General features: G+C 40.4%; 1 protein-coding gene across 3 annotated transcripts; it reads left to right on the top strand.

Annotated features, from left to right (window-relative positions):
• The first annotated feature begins 94 nt into the window (after window positions 1-94).
• On the top strand, window positions 95-20215 carry slc52a3-1 (solute carrier family 52 member 3-1). 3 transcript variants are annotated; one of them, XM_066702720.1, is made up of 4 exons: window positions 95-310; window positions 16959-18072; window positions 18874-18997; window positions 19589-20215. In XM_066702720.1, exons 2-4 carry the CDS (start codon window positions 17039-17041, stop codon window positions 19799-19801), a joined length of 1371 nt encoding a protein of 456 aa, XP_066558817.1. In that variant the 5' UTR covers window positions 95-310; window positions 16959-17038; the 3' UTR covers window positions 19802-20215. The 3 variants fall into 3 exon arrangements, with proteins under 3 accessions (XP_066558817.1, XP_066558819.1, XP_066558820.1); XM_066702722.1 differs by having other exon boundaries at window positions 98-161; XM_066702723.1 differs by lacking the exon at window positions 95-310 and adding an exon at window positions 319-405.
• The last annotated feature ends 775 nt before the right edge of the window (window positions 20216-20990 follow it).

Here is a 20990-nt window from a genome sequence, read left to right as displayed (position 1 = left end):
GCTGTCAGTTGATTGCATTCCTACTGTACAGCACAGGGTTCTGTATAAAACAAGAATTCTAAGACCCTCCCACTGGTTCCTGGGCTGTGCAGTGCAGAGTGTGTGTAATAGCTGTCGAGGCCAGTTGATGGAGAGCTTCCTGGGAGCTTCACAGCAACTAAGTAAGTGCAAACAGTTGAAGTTGCACTGCCCACGAGAGACAGGCTGCCCTGTCTGCTGCAGAGAGACCAACCTATACTCTCCGGCAGTGGAGCAGGGGAAAAACTGGATGTCACTTCTCCATGTGGATCTGCCATGGTGTTAGTCTACAGTGAGTAGCGAATGTTTTTTTTAGTTTTTTTAGTTTTTTGGAGGGGCGGATTTGGATTTTCGTGTGGTGATACTGAGCAAGCAATTCAATGTACTGTGAGTTTTTTGGCTTCCTTATTTTTTTTAATAGAGTCACCAGACCATGTTTCTTTTTGTATTTGTAGTTTTTTATTCTTAACCCCCCCACATTCCAAAAAAGAAAAGTGCCAGTCCTGCAGTCTTTCTCTCTTCACTTTGTATTTAAAGTTTCTTTAATTTATATAGTGGGGGGGGGGGGCTTGATATCACAAGACCCACAAGGAAGTGTGTTCCGACATTCCTTTAGAAACTTGAAATCAATTTATTTAAGCACTGAGAAGCAATGAACCATTACATTTGAAATCTGTAGCTTACATTGTTTATGTATACAACTTTTTATTGATGGAGATTAAGGTACAATTGGAAAAGAGAGATTTGTGTTATCAAATGTCTGAAGGAGCAATATATTGCTATGTGCAGAGCTTTATTTTAGAGGTTTAGTTAATCTTTCTCAAATGAGCCTGGTTCATAGGGCAGGTTACATTCTCTAAGTAGATCTCAAATGTGTCTGACAGTGCAAATAAAGCAGTACATATAAATTATAGTTTCGTATTCTCGGTTTGTGGCTTTAAAAAGATAATTACATTTTGCAAAGAAATTCAGCTCGTTTTGTGGTGTATTTAATGTATTTGATTCTTTCTGTTGATTTTACCAATGACACATTTTCTGAGAGGAAGTGAATGTTTTTAAGTAACACCTCCATTCTGTCAGCTTGTAATAACCTTTGCCTGCTTTTTTAATCACTGGAGCTCACCCAGTTCTTGCACCTGCTTGCTTTGTTACGTTAGCATGCTATCACTGGTTTAAATTGCTGACTAGAACTTTTTAGTTTGCAAATAGGCACTACAGTACACCTCCGCTGCAATTGACAGGGTCAGTGCCAAGAGGCGTGCTACAAATATAACGTGACTAAACACAGACCTTTTGCTGGCAGATGTTATAATGCCAACAACTTTAAATGAAGTTTCTGAACATTACATAATTTACTAAAGATGATTGCTGTACAATGTTCCAAGATAACATACATTCAGAGTCCAGAATTGCTGGGCAAAGGTTGAGCCTTATAGTCTAGACAGCACTGCTTCTAATCTGGTCATAGCCGACTGTGGCTGGGATTCTCCAGAAAAGAGTGTACAATGCCCGAGCAAAGCCTGGGGTGGGTAAACTCGAGTTGGACAGAATTTCCTTGGCTTGCCCCACAACTGCTACCCCGTGTCTTTCCTGTGAGGTCAGGGGCAACATTTTGCTAATGTTACAGGATGGGAGAGTCATTTAGAGAAACCAATGTTTTTATTTATTTTATTTATATATTAAATAGCATTGAATATACCAAAGGAGCAGTGGCATATATTGGGGGATGATCGTTTTCTTTATGTATTTCACTGCACATGCCTATCCATCCTTGAAGATGCCTTTTAAATTCAAAGACAATCTGAAAGTAAATAGACACTCATGCTTTGGAACCAAACCTACTCCAAGAAAAGACACGGCGCGATATTTAAAACAAGAAAACCATACTCTCAATTCTTAGGCTATAAACGCTGTATCAGTACATTTACATAACTACATTTTTAATTACTGGATCTGTCAGTAGTCATTTTATTTGTTCAAATCTTTTCTACCAGTGCATTCTTAGTGTGTTACCATCACCTAGACTGAAAGTATTATAAGTAGCATTCCTGCCAGTTGTGAAACAGCAGATGCTCTTGATTTGGATTGTTTTTTAGCCTGCCTTGCTTTCTTAATTTGATCCTGCCCTATTCTATACATATGTCAATATAGAAAATGACAAACTGTGTCAATAACATCCTTATCTCCTGAAGGTACCATAGGCCAGGATTAAGTGTTTTACAATCCGTGATAAATCTGACATGATAATGCCTGGTAAAATGAATAAGAGCCTGATAGGAACAAATTGCACAGTCATCTTTGTTCCCCTTGAAGCATTGACCCAGATATGCATTCTTGTTTATTTTGCAAGTAAAAGAAGGAGTTGATGATAACCATTTTGTTACATTTTAAGTTGTTGTTTTAAGGAAATTGAAATACTAAAAATAAAGTCTGTAGTTACTAGTCTAGACACCTCTACCCCGATATAACACAATCTGATATAATGCAAATTTGTAAACCAATCATATTACAGCATCTTTATTTTCAGCCCGATGTTCATATTTTAGCTCCCAAATGTTTGCTAAAATACCAGAATATATTTTACAGCACTTTGTAAGGATGTGTAATTAAAAGCGTTTCCTGATGTTTTATGTGAATTTTGTGTGTTCCTCAGCATTACACGAAGACCAACGATTGGTGTATGATAAAACCGAGCCCACATGGTTGCATTTACCAGTGTTAAGTACCTGTGTTGTTAATAATACACTGCATGTTTTAAGTAAGCTTATACAATAAGTGTTGTAATTAAATAAAGAAGATACAATCTAACCATTGTAGAGCAGATTTATTTACTACATACATCGTGTTACCACTAACAAAAATAATACCGGAAATGCACAAGGCCAAGCGAGTTCGATGTAATGTGGTTTCACGTAACGTATGGCGCCAAATGTAAAACAGCGCACGCTTTTTTCAAGTGTCTTTTTTCACACATTTAACTTGAATCTTGTGGTTTTCTCCACATTTATAAATATTTCACTTTTTAAAATAAATACTTAAATAAAAGTATATACAATACAATACATTACTCCAAGTCAGTAACATAATCAGAATACTTTGTTTTTCTTTATTAAAATACAAACGCAGCTGAGATCAATAAGTGAAACAAAATGTACTACACATTCTAATATGGATGACGGATGGAAATTGTTTATTTGTATCCACAGTTCAAACAATTAAAATGGTAATTAAGATTTGCGTCAGTTTAATTCTCTTGCATATTTATACTTTGCATTTTGTAGTAGTGTATGCATTTTTAAACAAGTGAAACTCATCAGTCCCGGCAGCAGGATGAACTCGGCAGGGGGGCATCAGAAATGACTAATGACCGCTGCCGATGGTCGTGTAGTGTGAGACGGGCTGCGATGCGATCGTAAGGGGGCACAAGTAGGTCTTTGAATATTGGGGGGAGGTGCGTTCAGTGTTCGAATTGTGTCAGAGGTCTCGGGTCCCCAAGGTGCTGGCGAAGTGCGGTCCGGGGGAGGGTGGATGGTGCCAACGAAGTGCTTTACGGGGGTGGATGGTGCCATGATAACGAGATTATCAGTGTTATTCACTTCACTTGTCAGTGTTCATGATGTTGTGGCTGATCGGTGTATTTGTTACATTTTCTTTCTTTGGAATTTATCAATTGCCTGTACTTCCACGAATTAAATCCCTGCTCTCTTTTAAAAAAGTATAGGTAATCAGAATACTCGTCTGACAGGAGTAACGTAACAGAAATACAAGTATCAAAATTCTGTAATCTGATTATGTAACGCTGCTACTTGTATTCTGTTATTTCCCAACCCTGAATATAAATATAAAAGTTAAATATAAATATAAATGTTAAATGTGGGGTTTGCAAAATAAATATTTAACTAACATGCAAATACACTCACCTAAAGGATTATTAGGAACACCTGTTCAATTTCTCATTAATGCAATTTTCTAATCAACCAATCACATGGCAGTTGCTTCAATGCATTTAGGGGTGTGGTCCTGGTCAAGACAATCTCCTGAACTCCAAACTGAATGTCTGAATGGGAAAGAAAGGTGATTTAAGCAATTTTGAGCGTGGCATGGTTGTTGGTGCCAGACGGGCCGGTCTGAGTATTTCACAATCTGCTCAGTTACTGGGATTTTCACGCACAACCATTTCTAGGGTTTACAAAGAATGGTGTGAAAAGGGAAAAACATCCAGTATGCGGCAGTCCTGTGGGCGAAAATGCCTTGTTGATGCTAGAGGTCAGAGGAGAATGGGCCGACTGATTCAAGCTGATAGAAGAGCAACTTTGACTGAAATAACCACTCGTTACAACCGAGGTATGCAGCAAAGCATTTGTGAAGCCACAACACGTACAACCTTGAGGCGGATGGGCTACAACAGCAGAAGACCCCACCGGGTACCACTCATCTCCACTACAAATAGGAAAAAGAGGCTACAATTTGCACAAGCTCACCAAACTTGGACAGTTGAAGACTGGAAAAATGTTGCCTGGTCTGATGAGTCTCGATTTCTGTTGAGACATTCAGATGGTAGAGTCAGAATTTGGCGTAAACAGAATGAGAACATGGATCCATCATGCCTTGTTACCACTGTGCAGGCTGGTGGTGGTGGTGTAATGGTGTGGGGGATGTTTTCTTGGCACACTTTAGGCCCCTTAGTGCCAATTGGGCATCGTTTAAATGCCACGGCCTACCTGAGCATTGTTTCTGACCATGTCCATCCCTTTATGACCACCATGTACCCATCCTCTGATGGCTACTTCCAGCAGGATAATGCACCATGTCACAAAGGTCGAATCATTTCAAATTGGTTTCTTGAACATGACAATGAGTTCACTGTACTAAACTGGCCCCCACAGTCACCAGGTCTCAACCCAATAGAGCATCTTTGGGATGTGGTGGAACGGGAGCTTCGTGCCCTGGATGTGCATCCCACAAATCTCCATCAACTGCAAGATGCTATCCTATCAATATGGGCCAACATTTCTAAAGAATGCTTTCAGCACCTTGTTGAATCAATGCCACGTAGAATTAAGGCAGTTCTGAAGGCGAAAGGGGGTCAAACACAGTATTAGTATGGTGTTCCTAATAATCCTTTAGGTGAGTGTACAGTCCCACCTTAGGAGCGAAGGCTGGCCCGTGTGGTCTGATCCAACAGACGAGCAACTGTAGCTCAAATTGCTGAAAAAGTGAATGCTGGTTATGATAGAAAGGTGTCAGAACACACAGTGCATCGCAGTTTGTTACGTATGTGGCTGTGTAGCCGCAGACCAGTCAGGGTGCCCATGCTGACCCCTGTCCACTGCCGAAAGCGCCTACAATGGGCACGTGAGCATCAGAACTGGACCATGGAGCAATGGAAGAAGGTGGCCTGGTCTGCTGAATCATGAGTTCAAGCTTGGCCTCCAAATTCTCAATCCAATCGAGCATCTGTGGGATGTGCTGGACAAACAAGTCTGATCCATGGAGGCCCCACCTCGCAACTTAGAGGACTTAAAGGATCTGCTACTAACGTCTTGTGCCAGATACCACAGCACACCTTCAGAGGTCTAGTGGAGTCCATGCCTCGATGGGTCATGGCTGTTTTGGCAGCAAAAGGGGGACCTACATAACATTAGGTCATAATGTTATGGCTGATCGGTGTATATTTAACATTGATATTTAGACAAAATATTTATTTAAAACCTATATATTTATTTTGTGACTCAGAGATTTAGGATTTAGTTCAATATTTAATCAAACTAAAAATATTTATTTTTTATGGAGCCCCTAAAGGGACATGGTGGTGCAAAAATTATAAGATGGGAGGATTTTTTTTTTTTCCAAATCTTTGCATTCTCTCACAAAGATATTTTTGTTCTCTCGCAAAACCTGTTGTGAGTTCGAACAAACAGTACTTCTGATTTAATTTCACGCTGGCAGCCGAGCAGTGGTTCAGACATCACACGTTCACAATGGAGCGGTTCATAGAGTTATACTTTGAGCTTGGACTAAAGTATAAAGAAATAAGGTCAGTGCTAAGCTCAAGGCATGGTTTTCACTTAAGTGAAAGACACCTAAAAAGGATATTACGTGATAGAGGATTGTCTCGACGGAAACATTACTCAGACTTAGTGGATCTTGTTGAGTTTATCTGTAATCAGCTGCAATACTCTGGACAACTTCATAGGTACCGCTGGATGTACGCTAAATGCAGAGAAAGTGGTCTGCGTGTGAGAAAAGAGGATGTGCGCTTGGTGCTGAAGGAATTGGACCCTAGAGGAGTTTCCGTGAGGAAAGCTAGACGTCTCAGACGGCGCAACTACTTTGCTAAAGGACCCAACTTTATTTGGCACTTGGACTCGTATGATAAATTAAAACCATATGGTATTTGTATTAATGATGCATTGATGGCTTTTCGAGGAAAATTATCTGGCTTAATCCCTACACAACTAGTAGCGATCCGAAGCTGATAGGAAGTTACTATATTGAAGCGGTGCAGCATTTAGGGGGATGCACTACAGTTGTTATGGGGGATCTTGGAACTGAAAATGGTCATGTTTGCACGTGTGTGTGTGTGGTGGTGAGAGAGAGTATTCTGTCCTAATTAACTTCCCATTGTTCCAAAGACATATGACATATTTTCTGTGGAACTCAAAATTATATATTTAAAGCAGAATTTTGTTCAATATATCTGGATGTTTGGAACAATGAGGCATTGAGAAATGAAGACAGGATTACATTTGTAAGTAACTTATTCCTTTGAATTAGGGCTGGGCCATTTGAAATATCTCAATATTTGTAGAAGTTTGGGCGATACACGATATATATCGATATTTCTTGTTTTTATCCAACCAAGCTACAAAATAAGACCAAAGGTATTCAAACTACAAGTATTTCATTAATCATTAAATATGCAAAACTAACAAATACCACATTCAGGCTGTCATGGTAAATATATGCAGAATGCAACACATTACAGCACAAGTGTTGTATGATTAGTATTAAGTGTGTTATGTTGTTATGGTATATATATATACACTGTATGATTTACTGTCACATAACAACAATAACACAAAAGTTATCAGGCAACATATGCACTGTAAAATGGTATAGATTCAGGTAGATTTACCACAGCCGAGTTTATGGTGGCACTAGACAGGTACATTTCTTCTCTGACTGTCTCGTTTCGATTCTACTTACCGATACAGCACGTGTTAATACAAAATAGTTATAATAATAATAATAATAATAATAATAATAATAATAATAATAATAATACAAACTGTTGTACCACTTCACCATCTTAATAAAAAGAAAATGAAACTTTCTGCATCTGTTTGCATTGCTTTCCAATTTATTAAAATGCAAACAAACTTTATTATTATACAATTTTATTCAAATTATATACATCTAAATTAGCGGGGGTGGGGGGGCGATTGCGTATTGTCAGGGGTGCTTGCAGATTGAGTTTAGCCCAGCGATGAGAGTGGTATGGTATTTCTTTCCATACTATGTAAGTCAGTGGGGACCAGCAACTGTTTGGTTACCAGCATTCTTCAAAATATCTTATTTTATGTTCCACAGAAGAAAGAAACTCATACTGGTTTGAAACAATGTCTAAATGACGACAGAATTTTATTTTTTTGGTGAACTATCCCTTTAACAAACAGGTTAAAGATTCAGAGTACTTTCCAACAAAAGTGATATTGCATAAGATTAAAAACAAAATAGCCATCTGTTTCAATACTTTACATCTGCAGCCTAAATTAAACATACCAGTACAGAGTATATTTCAAAACATCATACTCAAATTTCTTCATTTCTGTGTAAACAAAACACATGCAACAATAAAACTCAAATTCAACATTACTTTGAGTACAGTTCTGGTGCTATGCTTTGAGGAGAACAAACCATATGGTACCATATAGAGAACCACTTATTTGAAAACTCCAAACCTATTGGAATAAAGTAAATCGATTGTTACAACAATCAAATGTAAACAAATTCATACATTAAGGGCTATTTAAAGGAAGAGCTACCCGAAGCATGTTGTTATATTCCTCATTGAACGCTCAATACAAATCTTCTTGTAGATTTTTACCAACAAGTTCATAATGACTATATACTGTCAAGTTCCAAAAAAATGACTATGATCACTATGAACTATTTCTGAGAAGCATCAAATTTACAGGATGTCCATTTCAATGTAATCACTGGACAGAATGTTATCAAACTCTGTGCGGAGGTCTGGGTAAGAACTGTAAGTATATGGTAAATCAAGAGTAGCTCCACAAGTATGAGCAACTGGCCTTCTGCTGAGGCCAGATTCTGCTTTGAAGCTTACCTTGATTTGACCAACACGTATAACAGAAGAACCAGTGCAGAAGCATAGACATTTTTCTGCTTTGCTTTGGTCAGCATTTTTGACATAACGTTGCAGATATTGAATACCATCTGTTCTTTCTGAGAGCGATTCACCTCTGATGTTTGAAGTAACTGTGCTACTTTTTTGTCAGTGGCCTTCTTTGTGTCATACAGAGACACTAGATTTTCTTTATCTGGTACTTTCTTCAGTGCAAATTGCATGGTTTTGGAGAAGCAATCTATTATATACTTGGGCTCTTGAAGAATGGCTTTATGAGCAATGGTTTGTATGGCAGCCTCCATGTTGTGTTTTGGAGGGATACAATGAGAGCCCATTCTTGTAAAGAGGTCAAGCAAGTCCTCTTCATCACATTCCTCCAATGTGCCTTGAAGAGCCTTTGCAATGGCAAATTGTTCAGTTGAAGAGAGATAGTTTTGGAAGGTTGATATCAGGACATCAACATTGACTGAGAGTCAATTCCATGCATGCATGCTAAAATGAATGCACTGGAAAGCCTCACTGGCAGCACAGCCGAGATCAAGTAATCCTTTTACCCAGATCCTTCCTACTGCTTCCCATTCAGCTTCAGAAAAGTCTGGTCTTAGTCTAGGAACCTGCTCATCTTCCCCTTCACACTGTTCAAGGAACTGTAAACTTCTCTGGACACTCCAGCATCATCTACAGCAGTGGTTCTCAATTTTTTTTAACCAAGTACCACCCCTGATCAAACCAAAGCATCCAAGTACCACCTACAAGTCACCTTCTCATAGGAACCACTGAAAATCTCAATGACCAACATGAGCGCATGCATGCACATGCACAAATAATAAAAAGAGCACTGAGCTCTTACCATTTTAGTGAGAGGGGTGAACCTGTTTAGCTGAGGAAATCCTTGCAATGTCAGGGATGAGGGCAGTGAGCTTCAAACACAGGGCTGGGTAGTCACTCTGTCTTTTGATCCAGAAGTTCAACAATGACAGTTGTTTCAATTCTGACATCAGAGTATCATCAGATGTTAACTCATGCAACTTCTCCTGCACAGGACAGATCATCTGGTATTCCCATGACATCAACAGTAAAGGGGTTCCTGATCCACTTTGGTGTGGCCTCTACTGGAAAGTACTCTGAGAACTGTTCTTCCAATTACGAAAGTTGCACAACAATCACATCACAAACTGCAGCATAAACTGCCACACCATATGTAAGCAGATGGTTCTTCAGAGTTGGGAAAACAGAGACATTGCCTGCCTTGATTTTATTAATAAAAAGCTGTAGCTTCTTCATAGCAGTGATCTTGTCAAACACATCACAAATTGTTAAAGAGAGCCCCTGCAGTCCCATATTCAGCTCATTCAAACGTGAGAATATATCAGCCAGATAGGATAATTTTACCATCCACACTGGATCATCAAATAGACTTGCCAAAGGAGATTTCTGGTCATGCAGTAACATCTGTACCTCGGAATGCAGTTCAAACAGCCTCATGAGCCTCTGCCCCTTGATAACCATCTCACTTCAGTATGTAGCAAAAGCTGCACATGTTCACTGCCCATTTCATTACAAAGCACACTGAACAGATGTGAATTCATTGGTCGGGCTTTAATAAAATTCACTACTTTGACGGCAGAGTCTAGCGCAGATTTTAAATCAGGCATGTTCTTGACTGCCAGTGCCTCGCTGCAGTGCGTCCACTTCATATCCAGAGCGAGCCCCCTAATCCGTGCAACTACACTGTTGTGTCGGCCTGTCATCGCTCTGGCACTGTCTGTACAGACTTCGACACATTTTTCCCAGTCGATGCCATTCTCTTCGATAAATTAATTCATTCAGAAGAAAAATATGCTCCCCTGTATAGTTCTTGGAGGTAGCGGCTTACAGAACATAAAGTCCTCATGGGACACGCCCTCAAACTCATATCTAATATAAACGTGCAAATTGGCAAAATCAGCGACATCAGTAAACTCATCTAATTGTAGTGAAAAGCATCTGCTCATCTTAATGCACTCTATCAGTGTACTTCTGACATCATCTACCATATCACTAACTCTGCGAGTGACTGTCATTCGAAAGGGGCACCAAGTCGAGCCGTTTAGCAGCTTTTTCTCCACACATAATACGTCAGCACTTTTGCCAATGGTAAACAAAGTTATTTGCCAAAAGTGTGGGGCTTACCTGCTTTAGCAGACTAATATGGTATGATGCTTCTTGGGCTTTGGAAACTGGAGTAGCACTGTTCCTTATGGTGGACTTGCATTGCTACAGATCTTTTACGTTTCCTCTGAAAAAGTCAACAGGCTCATCCTCAAGATCACATGTTTCGTGGTGAAGTGGTGCCTCAGATGCGCTGGCTTCATGCTCTCATTGCTGAGCATCTCACAGCACACGACACATGGTGGTCTTGGCTCTTCCTCCTTCCTGGTGTAAGTAAATCCCAAACTTAGATAATTTTGGATTGTACTGCCTAGTTGCCGTTTTCCAATGCTTGCTAACACCAGCAGTCTGTATCGGGTTTAGCAGCAGAGCTAGTGTCCATTTATTATTCTCCTCGTTCTCAGTATATGTGTCTATCGGAGCTGGGTTCAGTCCTCTTAGAGTCTTGAGTTGAGCCTTTCAGCCATGCTATAACAGTTGATTTTTGTGAGGTATTCATTTTAATTGTTCCATTATTAATGGGTACACGCATTTGCCATAAATGCAATGGATACGTAACATCTATGGTGTACTTTTGGTCAGCTACATTGCATGCATTTGAAAATTAAATGCAGGCTGGTAAGCTATGTGTACCACAGTTAAGCAAACAAATTGGAAATGAGTTACCTTCGTGGCAGTCCTGTAGTAAATCCGAGTCTCCCACAGCATCAGATACTATTCCAGAGAGTACAGTGACACCCATGATAGAGGCAACTCTCTGCTCAAGGGGTGTAAGTTCATCGACCCCTGTACCACTGCCTGTTCTGCCCACACTTTGATGGTGCGCAGCAGTTCTCCGCTTAACTTCCACCTTTATATCAGACCATTTATTTTTAAGGTCATTTACAGTGCGATTTTCAGATCCCACCAATGCTGCGTCAGCCAAACTCTCACACTCATTTTTTTTCCTTTTGTTATTAATTGCGGAGGACAAAGTTCCAAATAAAATATTTTTTCTCGTTTCTACCTCCGATAGTAGCACCTCCAATTCACTTTCCGTAAAGTTTCGTTTCTTGCTGCTGGCTTTTGCCACAGTGGACTCATTACCATATTGAAATTTATTTAATTAAGGGAGGAGACAGGGTGGGGTGTTGTGCTCGTGCATGTGCGCTCAATTTCACGTGAATTGGGATGTACAAAGAGAATATGCGTGGGATCCTGCTTACGCAGATTCATACATTTTTTTTTTTTTTGCGTACGCACATTTACAGCTTTGTCCATTCGCAATGTTTTAGTATGAATTCAACGCAAGTCTTTGTACATGAGGCCCCAGGAGGATGCAAAGTTTTGAACAGTCATTTGTGTCATTTAGGTTATTGTGAATTAAATGTAATTATCTCTTGTAAAACAGCTTTATCAGGACAGTACTAAATAAAAATTAAGCAATTTTAGTGATCCCTCTTATTAGATTTTGCAAGGACACCATTATGACACCATTATTAGTGAACCAGTAAAGTGTTTAATGTATGTAAATCAATTCTGATTTAAAAAAAAAGATGAGACTTAAGAAGTGGTATGGTTATACGCTAGCTTTGGTTTCCTTGGTTAGTAATAACAATGCAAATGTGTACAAATGTGGTCATGGTTTTTAATGATAATATTAAAACTTTTAATGTGAATGATATCCTCTTCAGGAACATGTCATGCCTATACGAGTTATATATATACACTCACCTAAAGGATTATTAGGAACACCTGTTCAATTTCTCATTAATGCAATTATCTAACCAACCAATCACATGGCAGTTGCTTCAATGCATTTAGGGGTGTGGTCCTGGTCAAGACAATCTCCTGAACTCCAAACTGAATGTCTGAATGGGAAAGAAAGGTGATTTAAGCAATTTTGAGCGTGGCATGGTTGTTGGTGCCAGACGGGCCGGTCTGAGTATTTCACAATCTGCTCAGTTACTGGGATTTTCACGCACAACCATTTCTAGGGTTTACAAAGAATGGTGTGAAAAGGGAAAAACATCCAGTATGCGGCAGTCCTGTGGGCAAAAATGCCTTGTTGATGCTAGAGGTCAGAGGAGAATGGGCCGACTGATTCAAGCTGATAGAAGAGCAACTTTGACTGAAATAACCACTCGTTACAACCGAGGTATGCAGCAAAGCATTTGTGAAGCCACAACGCGTACAACCTTGAGGCGGATGGGCTACAACAGCAGAAGACCCCACCGGGTACCACTCATCTCCACTACAAATAGGAAAAAGAGGCTACAATTTGCACAAGCTCACCAAAATTGGACAGTTGAAGACTGGAAAAATGTTGCCTGGTCTGATGAGTCTCGATTTCTGTTGAGACAGAGTCAGAATTTGGCGTAAACAGAATGAGAACATGGATCCATCATGCCTTGTTACCACTGTGCAGGCTGGTGGTGGTGGTGTAATGGTGTGGGGGATGTTTTCTTGGCACACTTTAGGCCCCTTAGTGCCAATTGGGCATCGTTTAAATGCCACGGCCTACCTGAGCATTGTTTCTGACCATGTCCATCCCTTTATGACCACCATGTACCCATCCTCTGATGGCTACTTCCAGCAGGATAATGCACCATGTCACAAAGGTCGAATCATTTCAAATTGGTTTCTTGAACATGACAATGAGTTCACTGTACTAAACTGGCCCCCACAGTCACCAGATCTCAACCCAATAGAGCATCTTTGGGATGTGGTGGAACGGGAGCTTCGTGCCCTGGATGTGCATCCCACAAATCTCCATCAACTGCAAGATGCTATCCTATCAATATGGGCCAACATTTCTAAAGAATGCTTTCAGCACCTTGTTGAATCAATGCCACGTAGAATTAAGGCAGTTCTGAAGGCGAAAGGGGGTCAAACACAGTATTAGTATGGTGTTCCTAATAATCCTTTAGGTGAGTGTATATGTATCAGGATTTACTGAGGCTAGTTCTCGGTGTAGAGCTCAACAGTCCTGGAGACACTGTTGAGGAAGGTAAAGGCCACCAGACAGAGCAGCATCATGCCAGCCAAGAAGAAGAAGAAGTTTTCAGTGGAGAACCCGATAGGGAGATACTGAGTCTCCAGGCCTCCATGACCTGGGGCACCATTATCCGTCATGTTCTCCTGTGGCTGGGTGATGTTGACACACTTGGCCAAGCTGACCCCCTGGCCCAGCGCCACTATCCCTGGCACGAAGCCGCTCAGCCCCTCCCCAATGAAGTAGGTGGTCACATATTTGGCCGACAGCTGCATCATGAAGGGCAGAAAGGTGACAGAGGACGTGCAGTCCACCAGGGACAGCAATTTGGAGTGGGACAACCTGGGAGTGGAATAGAGTGGAATAGAAATCCAGGAAGATTGGAAGGCACCAAAGTGGAAATCCAGAAAGGACTCAGGACCACAACTTCTCCACCAAAAACCTAGAAGACCTCAATGTCAGTCTGCCAGCCCTCCCTGCTACTGAACGTTTGCATAACTGACCCTCAGTAAATCCTGATACATATATACATATATACATATATATATACACTCACCTAAAGGATTATTAGGAACACCTGTTCAATTTCTCATTAATGCAATTATCTAATCAACCAATCACATGGCAGTTGATTCAATGCATTTAGGGGTGTGGTCCTGGTCAAGACAATCTCCTGAACTCCAAACTGAATGTCTGAATGGGAAAGAAAGGTGATTTAAGCAATTTTGAGCGTGGCATGGTTGTTGGTGCCAGACGGGCCGGTCTGAGTATTTCACAATCTGCTCAGTTACTGGGATTTTCACGCACAACCATTTCTAGGGTTTACAAAGAATGGTGTGAAAAGGGAAAAACATCCAGTATGCGGCAGTCCTGTGGGCGAAAATGCCTTGTTGATGCTAGAGGTCAGAGGAGAATGGGCCGACTGATTCAAGCTGATAGAAGAGCAACTTTGACTGAAATAACCACTCGTTACAACCGAGGTATGCAGCAAAGCATTTGTGAAGCCACAACACGTACAACCTTGAGGCGGATGGGCTACAACAGCAGAAGACCCCACCGGGTACCACTCATCTCCACTACAAATAGGAAAAAGAGGCTACAATTTGCACAAGCTCACCAAACTTGGACAGTTGAAGACTGGAAAAATGTTGCCTGGTCTGATGAGTCTCGATTTCTGTTGAGACATTCAGATGGTAGAGTCAGAATTTGGCGTAAACAGAATGAGAACATGGATCCATCATGCCTTGTTACCACTGTGCAGGCTGGTGGTGGTGGTGTAATGGTGTGGGGGATGTTTTCTTGGCACACTTTAGGCCCCTTAGTGCCAATTGGGCATCGTTTAAATGCCACGGCCTACCTGAGCATTGTTTCTGACCATGTCCATCCCTTTATGACCACCATGTACCCATCCTCTGATGGCTACTTCCAGCAGGATAATGCACCATGTCACAAAGGTCGAATCATTTCAAATTGGTTTCTTGAACATGACAATGAGTTCACTGTACTAAACTGGCCCCCACAGTCACCAGATCTCAACCCAATAGAGCATCTTTGGGATGTGGTGGAACGGGAGCTTCGTGCCCTGGATGTGCATCCCACAAATCTCCATCAACTGCAAGATGCTATCCTATCAATATGGGCCAACATTTCTAAAGAATGCTTTCAGCACCTTGTTGAATCAATGCCACGTAGAATTAAGGCAGTTCTGAAGGTGAAAGGGGGTCAAACACAGTATTAGTATGGTGTTCCTAATAATCCTTTAGGTGAGTGTATATATATATATATATATGTATATATATATATGTATATATGTATATATGTATCAGGATTTACTGAGGGTCAGTTATGCAAACGTTCAATAGCAGGGAGGGCTGGCAGACTGACATTGAGGTCTTCTAGGTTTTTGGTGGAGAAGTTGTGGTCCTGAGTCCTTTCTGGATTTCCACTTTGGTGCCTTCCAATCTTCCTGGATTTCTATTCCACTCCCAGGTTGTCCCACTCCAAATTGCTAGTTTTAACTTTCTGGTTTTATAGGTTTTACACAAAGAGATTCTAATCTCTTTCCCTACAAACTTCTGATTGGTCATGTTCGGGTAATACATTTTTAATTAAAATCAATGCAGCCCTTGCCATTCCTCTCCTTTGCTTTTTGTAGGATGTTTATTGGGGGTGTGATGGTTTTGAGGAATGTGAAAATGGTACAAATGTTACCTAGAGCTTTTAACTCTAGATTGTAAAGTTTTAGTTCTATGGTTTACATTTGTTGTAATGTTAAATTTGAAACTTGTCTGTGAAAAGTATCCTGTGATTGATTTTGTTAAATTGTGTTGGGCCAATTTCTGTTCTACAATTTGAAAAAAGATAGTGGGGTGACATAGTGCATTATTGTTTGGTTTTTAAGTTAAGGGTTCAGCAGCAAACATTTTGTATCTTTAGTTTTGGATTTAGAAACACTCATCAAGCTGCTAGCAGGCTTGGTTCTGCAACTGGCTGGGGCATGCTTGAATTATTCCCTTACCAAAAGTTAATTTTATAAAATGCAAATGGTCCAATAGTTGTTTTAGCACATGGTCTTCCTTTTGGCCTGGGCATGTTTTGGTATCGAGTTAGAATTACTTAAATTAAATTTGTCACCTTTTCTTGTTTGTTATCAAATTGAGGAAGAACCTATTTAAAGCTTATATTACCAGCATGTAACATATTACCAGCATGTATGTATTTTGGCTTGTTGCCCTGGTTTATGGAATATATAATGTATCTTGAATGTCCATGTTTCACAAAATCTTGTAGTGCTGACTTCAATTGGAATTTGGGCTAGAGTCTCTTTAGAGACTGGGCATGGCAGTCATTTGTCTGATTCCTGCTGTATGCCCATTCGTCAGTGAGGGGGTCTGGCCTTGTAAATACTATCATGGAAGTGTTATCTGTCATGCTTTGATGAGCACAGGCCTGTATTGTGAAAACGCAGAGCTTCAAAGATGTCTCCTGGCAAAGTCAACTTCTTTACCACAAGCCTACATTTCTCATTTAGGAAGGTATATAAATTTGCCAAAATAAGGTTGTATGATTTATACCTCAGTTGAACTCACTTGCTTCATTTGACTTTTAAAATTGTGTAGCTTGTAAAAAGTTGGAGAGTTGAAGTTCCATCTACAGTTTCATACTTAACATAATAATTTAAGATCTCCTTAGTTTAAGCAAAATATTAGTTAAATTAGGGTTCCATTAATTACAGTACTATTAATGAATTGAGTAATTGAGCGCTCAGTTGGAACAAAAAACAGCTTGGCAGGGGGTCTCAAATACTAACATTGAGAACCACTGACCTGAAGGCAACTGCTTGAATGATTTTGTTCTGATTTGGTTATCACTTTTAGGGATATTCTCATGCTTGCATCCTATGAATGACTGATCTGACCATTGTTTTTTTATACCTTCTAGATTCAATCATGAGGAGTTTCTTCTGAGACTGAAATCCCACCGTAAAAGAGACTAAGACTTCCCCCATTATCCCCTTCCAAATGGCGCTGCTTGTCCACTTTCTAGCATGTGCTTTCGGGATGGGCTCCTGGGTGGCCATCAATGGTCTTTGGGTAGAATTGCCTGTGATTGTTAACAAGCTTCCTGAAGGCTGGTACCTGCCCTCCTACCTGACTGTCATTATCCAGCTGGCAAATCTCGGACCCTTGCTGGTCACCTTGATGTATAAATTGTCTCCTGGCCAACTGAAGGAAGAGGCAGTCATATACACCATAGTGTCAGTGGGGACTGTCTCCTGCTTTCTGCTGAGTTTCTTCTGGAAGGAGACCACAGTGGTGGCAGGGAACCGACACAGCACTGCCTTCCTCATCATCACCTTCTTCCTGTCCCTGGTGGACTGCACGTCCTCTGTCACCTTTCTGCCCTTCATGATGCAGCTGCCGGCCAAATATGTGACCACCTACTTCATTGGGGAGGGGCTGAGCGGCTTCGTGCCAGGGATAGTGGCGCTGGGCCAGGGGGTCAGCTTGGCCAAGTGTGTCAACATCACCCAGCCACAGGAGAACATGACGGATAATGGTGCCCCAGGTCATGGAGGCCTGGAGACTCAGTATCTCCCACTCGGGTTCTCCACTGAAATCTTCTTCTTCTTCTTGACTGGCATGATGCTGCTCTGTCTGGTGGCCTTTACCTTCCTCAACAGTGTCTCCAGGACTGTTGAGCTCTACACCGAGAACCTAGTGCCGGATCCTGTGGTCTCCATCTCACATGGTCTGGACAACAATGGCAGAGAAGCCACAGGAGAATCCATGAATGGGCAAAATCTTGGTGACCGAGGGGAACCAAGAGAGGCTATAGCTGAGAGCAGGATGACCAAATCTAGGTACTCAGTGTACCAGTTTGCGTTCATTTATTTTCTGGTCGTCTGGGTCAATTGTCTGAGTAATGGTGTGCTGCCATCTGTTCAGACTTACTCCTGCATGCCGTATGGGAATATGGCTTATCATCTGTCGGCCACTCTGGGATCCATGGCCAACCCTGTGGCCTGCATCATTGCTATGTTTCTCCCCAAAAGGTAATTGTGTAAAGTGCATGTATATCTCCATTAGAAATGTAATTTATTTCAGCTTTATGGGGATGCAAATGCTTGACATCTCCAGGGTTCAAACTTTAGCGTTTGTAATTGGTTATTTTATTTATTTTGTCAATAATAATTAGTTTTGTTTACTTTGATAATGTTTTTATAAAATAGTTTTTACTTTTTTTATTTACTTTTATTTATTTAGCTCTTTTATTATATATTGCCAGGTAAAAAGTTTCAAGATATGCATCTAGATTGGTCCCAATGCGTTATTCTAAAAGGACATTTCATGACCATTAGGAGCTTTGGTGAATTAAATTCACATTCACAGAGAAGAGAAGAAAAACAACATGGGTCACTGCAGGACAGGGTTTTAGGTGGATTTTTTATTTCAGGCACTTCCACACCTGGAAATAATAGAAAAGCTAATTATGGGCTATAAACTCTGATTCTTGGAAAATGTATATGAAAAAAATCCCAAACTGAATGTCAGCATTTTGCAGGGTTCTTTTTTAAAGGGACTTATATTTATTTAGCCTATTTTCTTCAGCCCATTTGAGTACACCTCACATATCACTATATTTACCCAAAGGTAGCCAGTCAGCTTTACTTTTATCATACTTTTTTATTTACTTTTGAATAGTTACAGTATTTACCTAGTCCTGAAATAGATAAACTTTAATGGAGTATGGTAACATTCAGTCACATACTAGTTAGTTAGTTTTCACAAACCGGCATTTCAACAAGTACAATGGCTTACACTTCTCCTAACTTCTCTCTGTTCATGTGTTTTAGGTCTCTTTTATTCCTAGGAGTCCTGTGTCTGTTTGGGACTGGCTTTGGCACTTACAACATGGCTATGGCAGCTATGAGCCCCTGCCCTCTATTGCAAGGGTCAGCAGCAGGAGTTGCAGTCATTGTAAGCAATTAATTTTGTACCTCGATCAACATTTTTCCCATTACACATTTTACATTTCGTAAAGTTTGACAGAATTAAAGTGCTGTGCAGGTTAGCCATGAGACCGATGGTGCTATTCTCACACATACAGAGCACAAAACACACAGACGAGCTTATTTACAGTCCTCCGAATGACATATTATGCTCTTGTGAGTGTAAACTATTTATATTGCATTTATACATGGAAATAGAGGACTGGCCAAATAATGCTTTTTCGGTGGGTTCCAGCTGGCCCAAAGTGTATCCACTTGCAGCACATGACCACCCCCCCACCCCTCCCCAAAAAATGAAAATAAAGAATAGAGTAGTATATTTATGACAATTGCTTATTTTGTATACATGTTAGTTCCTTAATACATTGTTGATATGTCTTTATAGGTAAATTGAAATGTTGCATTCAATTAAGTAATTGAGAGCTCGGTTGGAACAAAAACCAGCAGGGTAGGGGATCCTCCAATACCAGGGTTGGGGACCCTTGGTGTAAGACATGTGCTACAGGCTGATTAAAGTCCAGTACATTCATTTTTCCCCTTTTGCTTCCTAATACCACAGGTCCTGTCATGGGTTTTTTTTACTGGAACCTTATCTTACATCAAAGTGATGGTGGGGGTCATACTGCGAGATGAGAGCCACAGTGCCCTCGTGTGGTGCGGGGCAGCGGTGCAGATCGGATCAATGGTCGGAGCCCTTGCGATGTTCCCGCTGGTCAATGTGTATAACTTGTTCCACTCGGGAGATATCTGCAGTGCGCAGTGTCTTGTCTGAAAACCAAAGACTGTACAGAAAGGGTGACGTTCAATCTGCGAAGGACAAATTGCAAGACTTTGTATTACTTTTGGCCATGTTCTTGAATGACACTACAGAAAGTTTACAGTGCTTTCCCCAGAAAGCTCCTTTCACACAAGCTGATAAGGTAAATTATAGCCAGAATATGTCTTGAAATAATGCTTCACTTTTTGTGTATGTTATCCAATGCACACATGTTTTTAATCGTTTCTAAATGGAAAAATTGAAATGTATGACTTTTTGAGGGGTGAAGGATTTAATGAAGTGTCTAAATATATTAAGAACCAGAGCGTGTACTAGAAGAAATCACAGAATAGGGCTTTAAAATCCATTTTATTTTATTTTTGTACAAAAAAATGAAATTAAAAAATAAAAATAAAAGTACATCTCAAATGTTTCTCTTAATTTAATTCCAATATCACACACATTTCCATCTTGCTTATTACCATGATTTGTTTAAGGGGGTGGGGGCAAATTACCCCTGTGCCCCTCCAAGCACCTTCATGGTGATGTCACTGTTTGCCACTACACTACAGTTTTCCAAATGGTAATTAAACAAGTTTCCTTCCTTCTTATAATGGATTGTAGCAGTTAATGTGCTGTATATGTAAGATTGTATTTCTTCAGCCCTGCAAGTGTTTATAATGAAAGCAGTTGGGTGGTCAGCACGGGATGACAGGGATCAAACATCTAACAACTCCGTAACACGGTGTCACAAAATCTGCAGTCAAACGCAGAGGTCCCAGAAGAACAGTCTTCAAATATTTTAATTTTTCCAGAGATCTATTGGAGATTAAACTGGAGAATTGGCTGTAAGACACTTTGCATTTAGTTTTGATTTAGGATTAAATGGTGAAGGACATATAGTTCAGGGCAAGTACTCATATTGCTATATAGGACCTCCCTTAAGGTCTACTGGACCATTGCCTCATTTCAGATTGTCATTTTCATTCACCTTTATTGAGCATGGAGTTCACTTGTGTTCAGAAACTGAAAGAACAGAAGAAACCTCAATCGAGGATTGCTGTGAAGCAGTATCCAGCTATGAGTGAAAAGACTGAAGGCACACCACACTTGCGAAAGTTTGCTTATTCATTTAAACAACACTTTAGCTGGGAAAATCACAAGCAAATGACCAATGAACAGAAAGGTGACACAAGGCATTTAA

The sequence above is a fragment of the Amia ocellicauda genome, chromosome 4 (assembly GCF_036373705.1).
Source record: "Amia ocellicauda isolate fAmiCal2 chromosome 4, fAmiCal2.hap1, whole genome shotgun sequence".
In the NCBI taxonomy this organism is placed as follows: domain Eukaryota; kingdom Metazoa; phylum Chordata; class Actinopteri; order Amiiformes; family Amiidae; genus Amia; species Amia ocellicauda.
The sequence above is the reverse complement of the archived record's forward strand: the minus strand, read 5'-3'. Positions and strand labels throughout refer to the sequence as shown.

Excerpts from the sequence above, each read along its gene's own strand:
- slc52a3-1 (XM_066702720.1), top strand. The coding sequence starts at position 17,039 with ATGGCGCTGCTTGTCCACTTTCTAGCATGTGCTTTCGGGATGGGCTCC. Across the intron at positions 18,073-18,873 it reads GCTATGTTTCTCCCCAAAAG|GTCTCTTTTATTCCTAGGAG; the intron begins GTAATTGTGTAA and ends CATGTGTTTTAG. Across the intron at positions 18,998-19,588 it reads CAGCAGGAGTTGCAGTCATT|GTCCTGTCATGGGTTTTTTT; the intron begins GTAAGCAATTAA and ends CTAATACCACAG.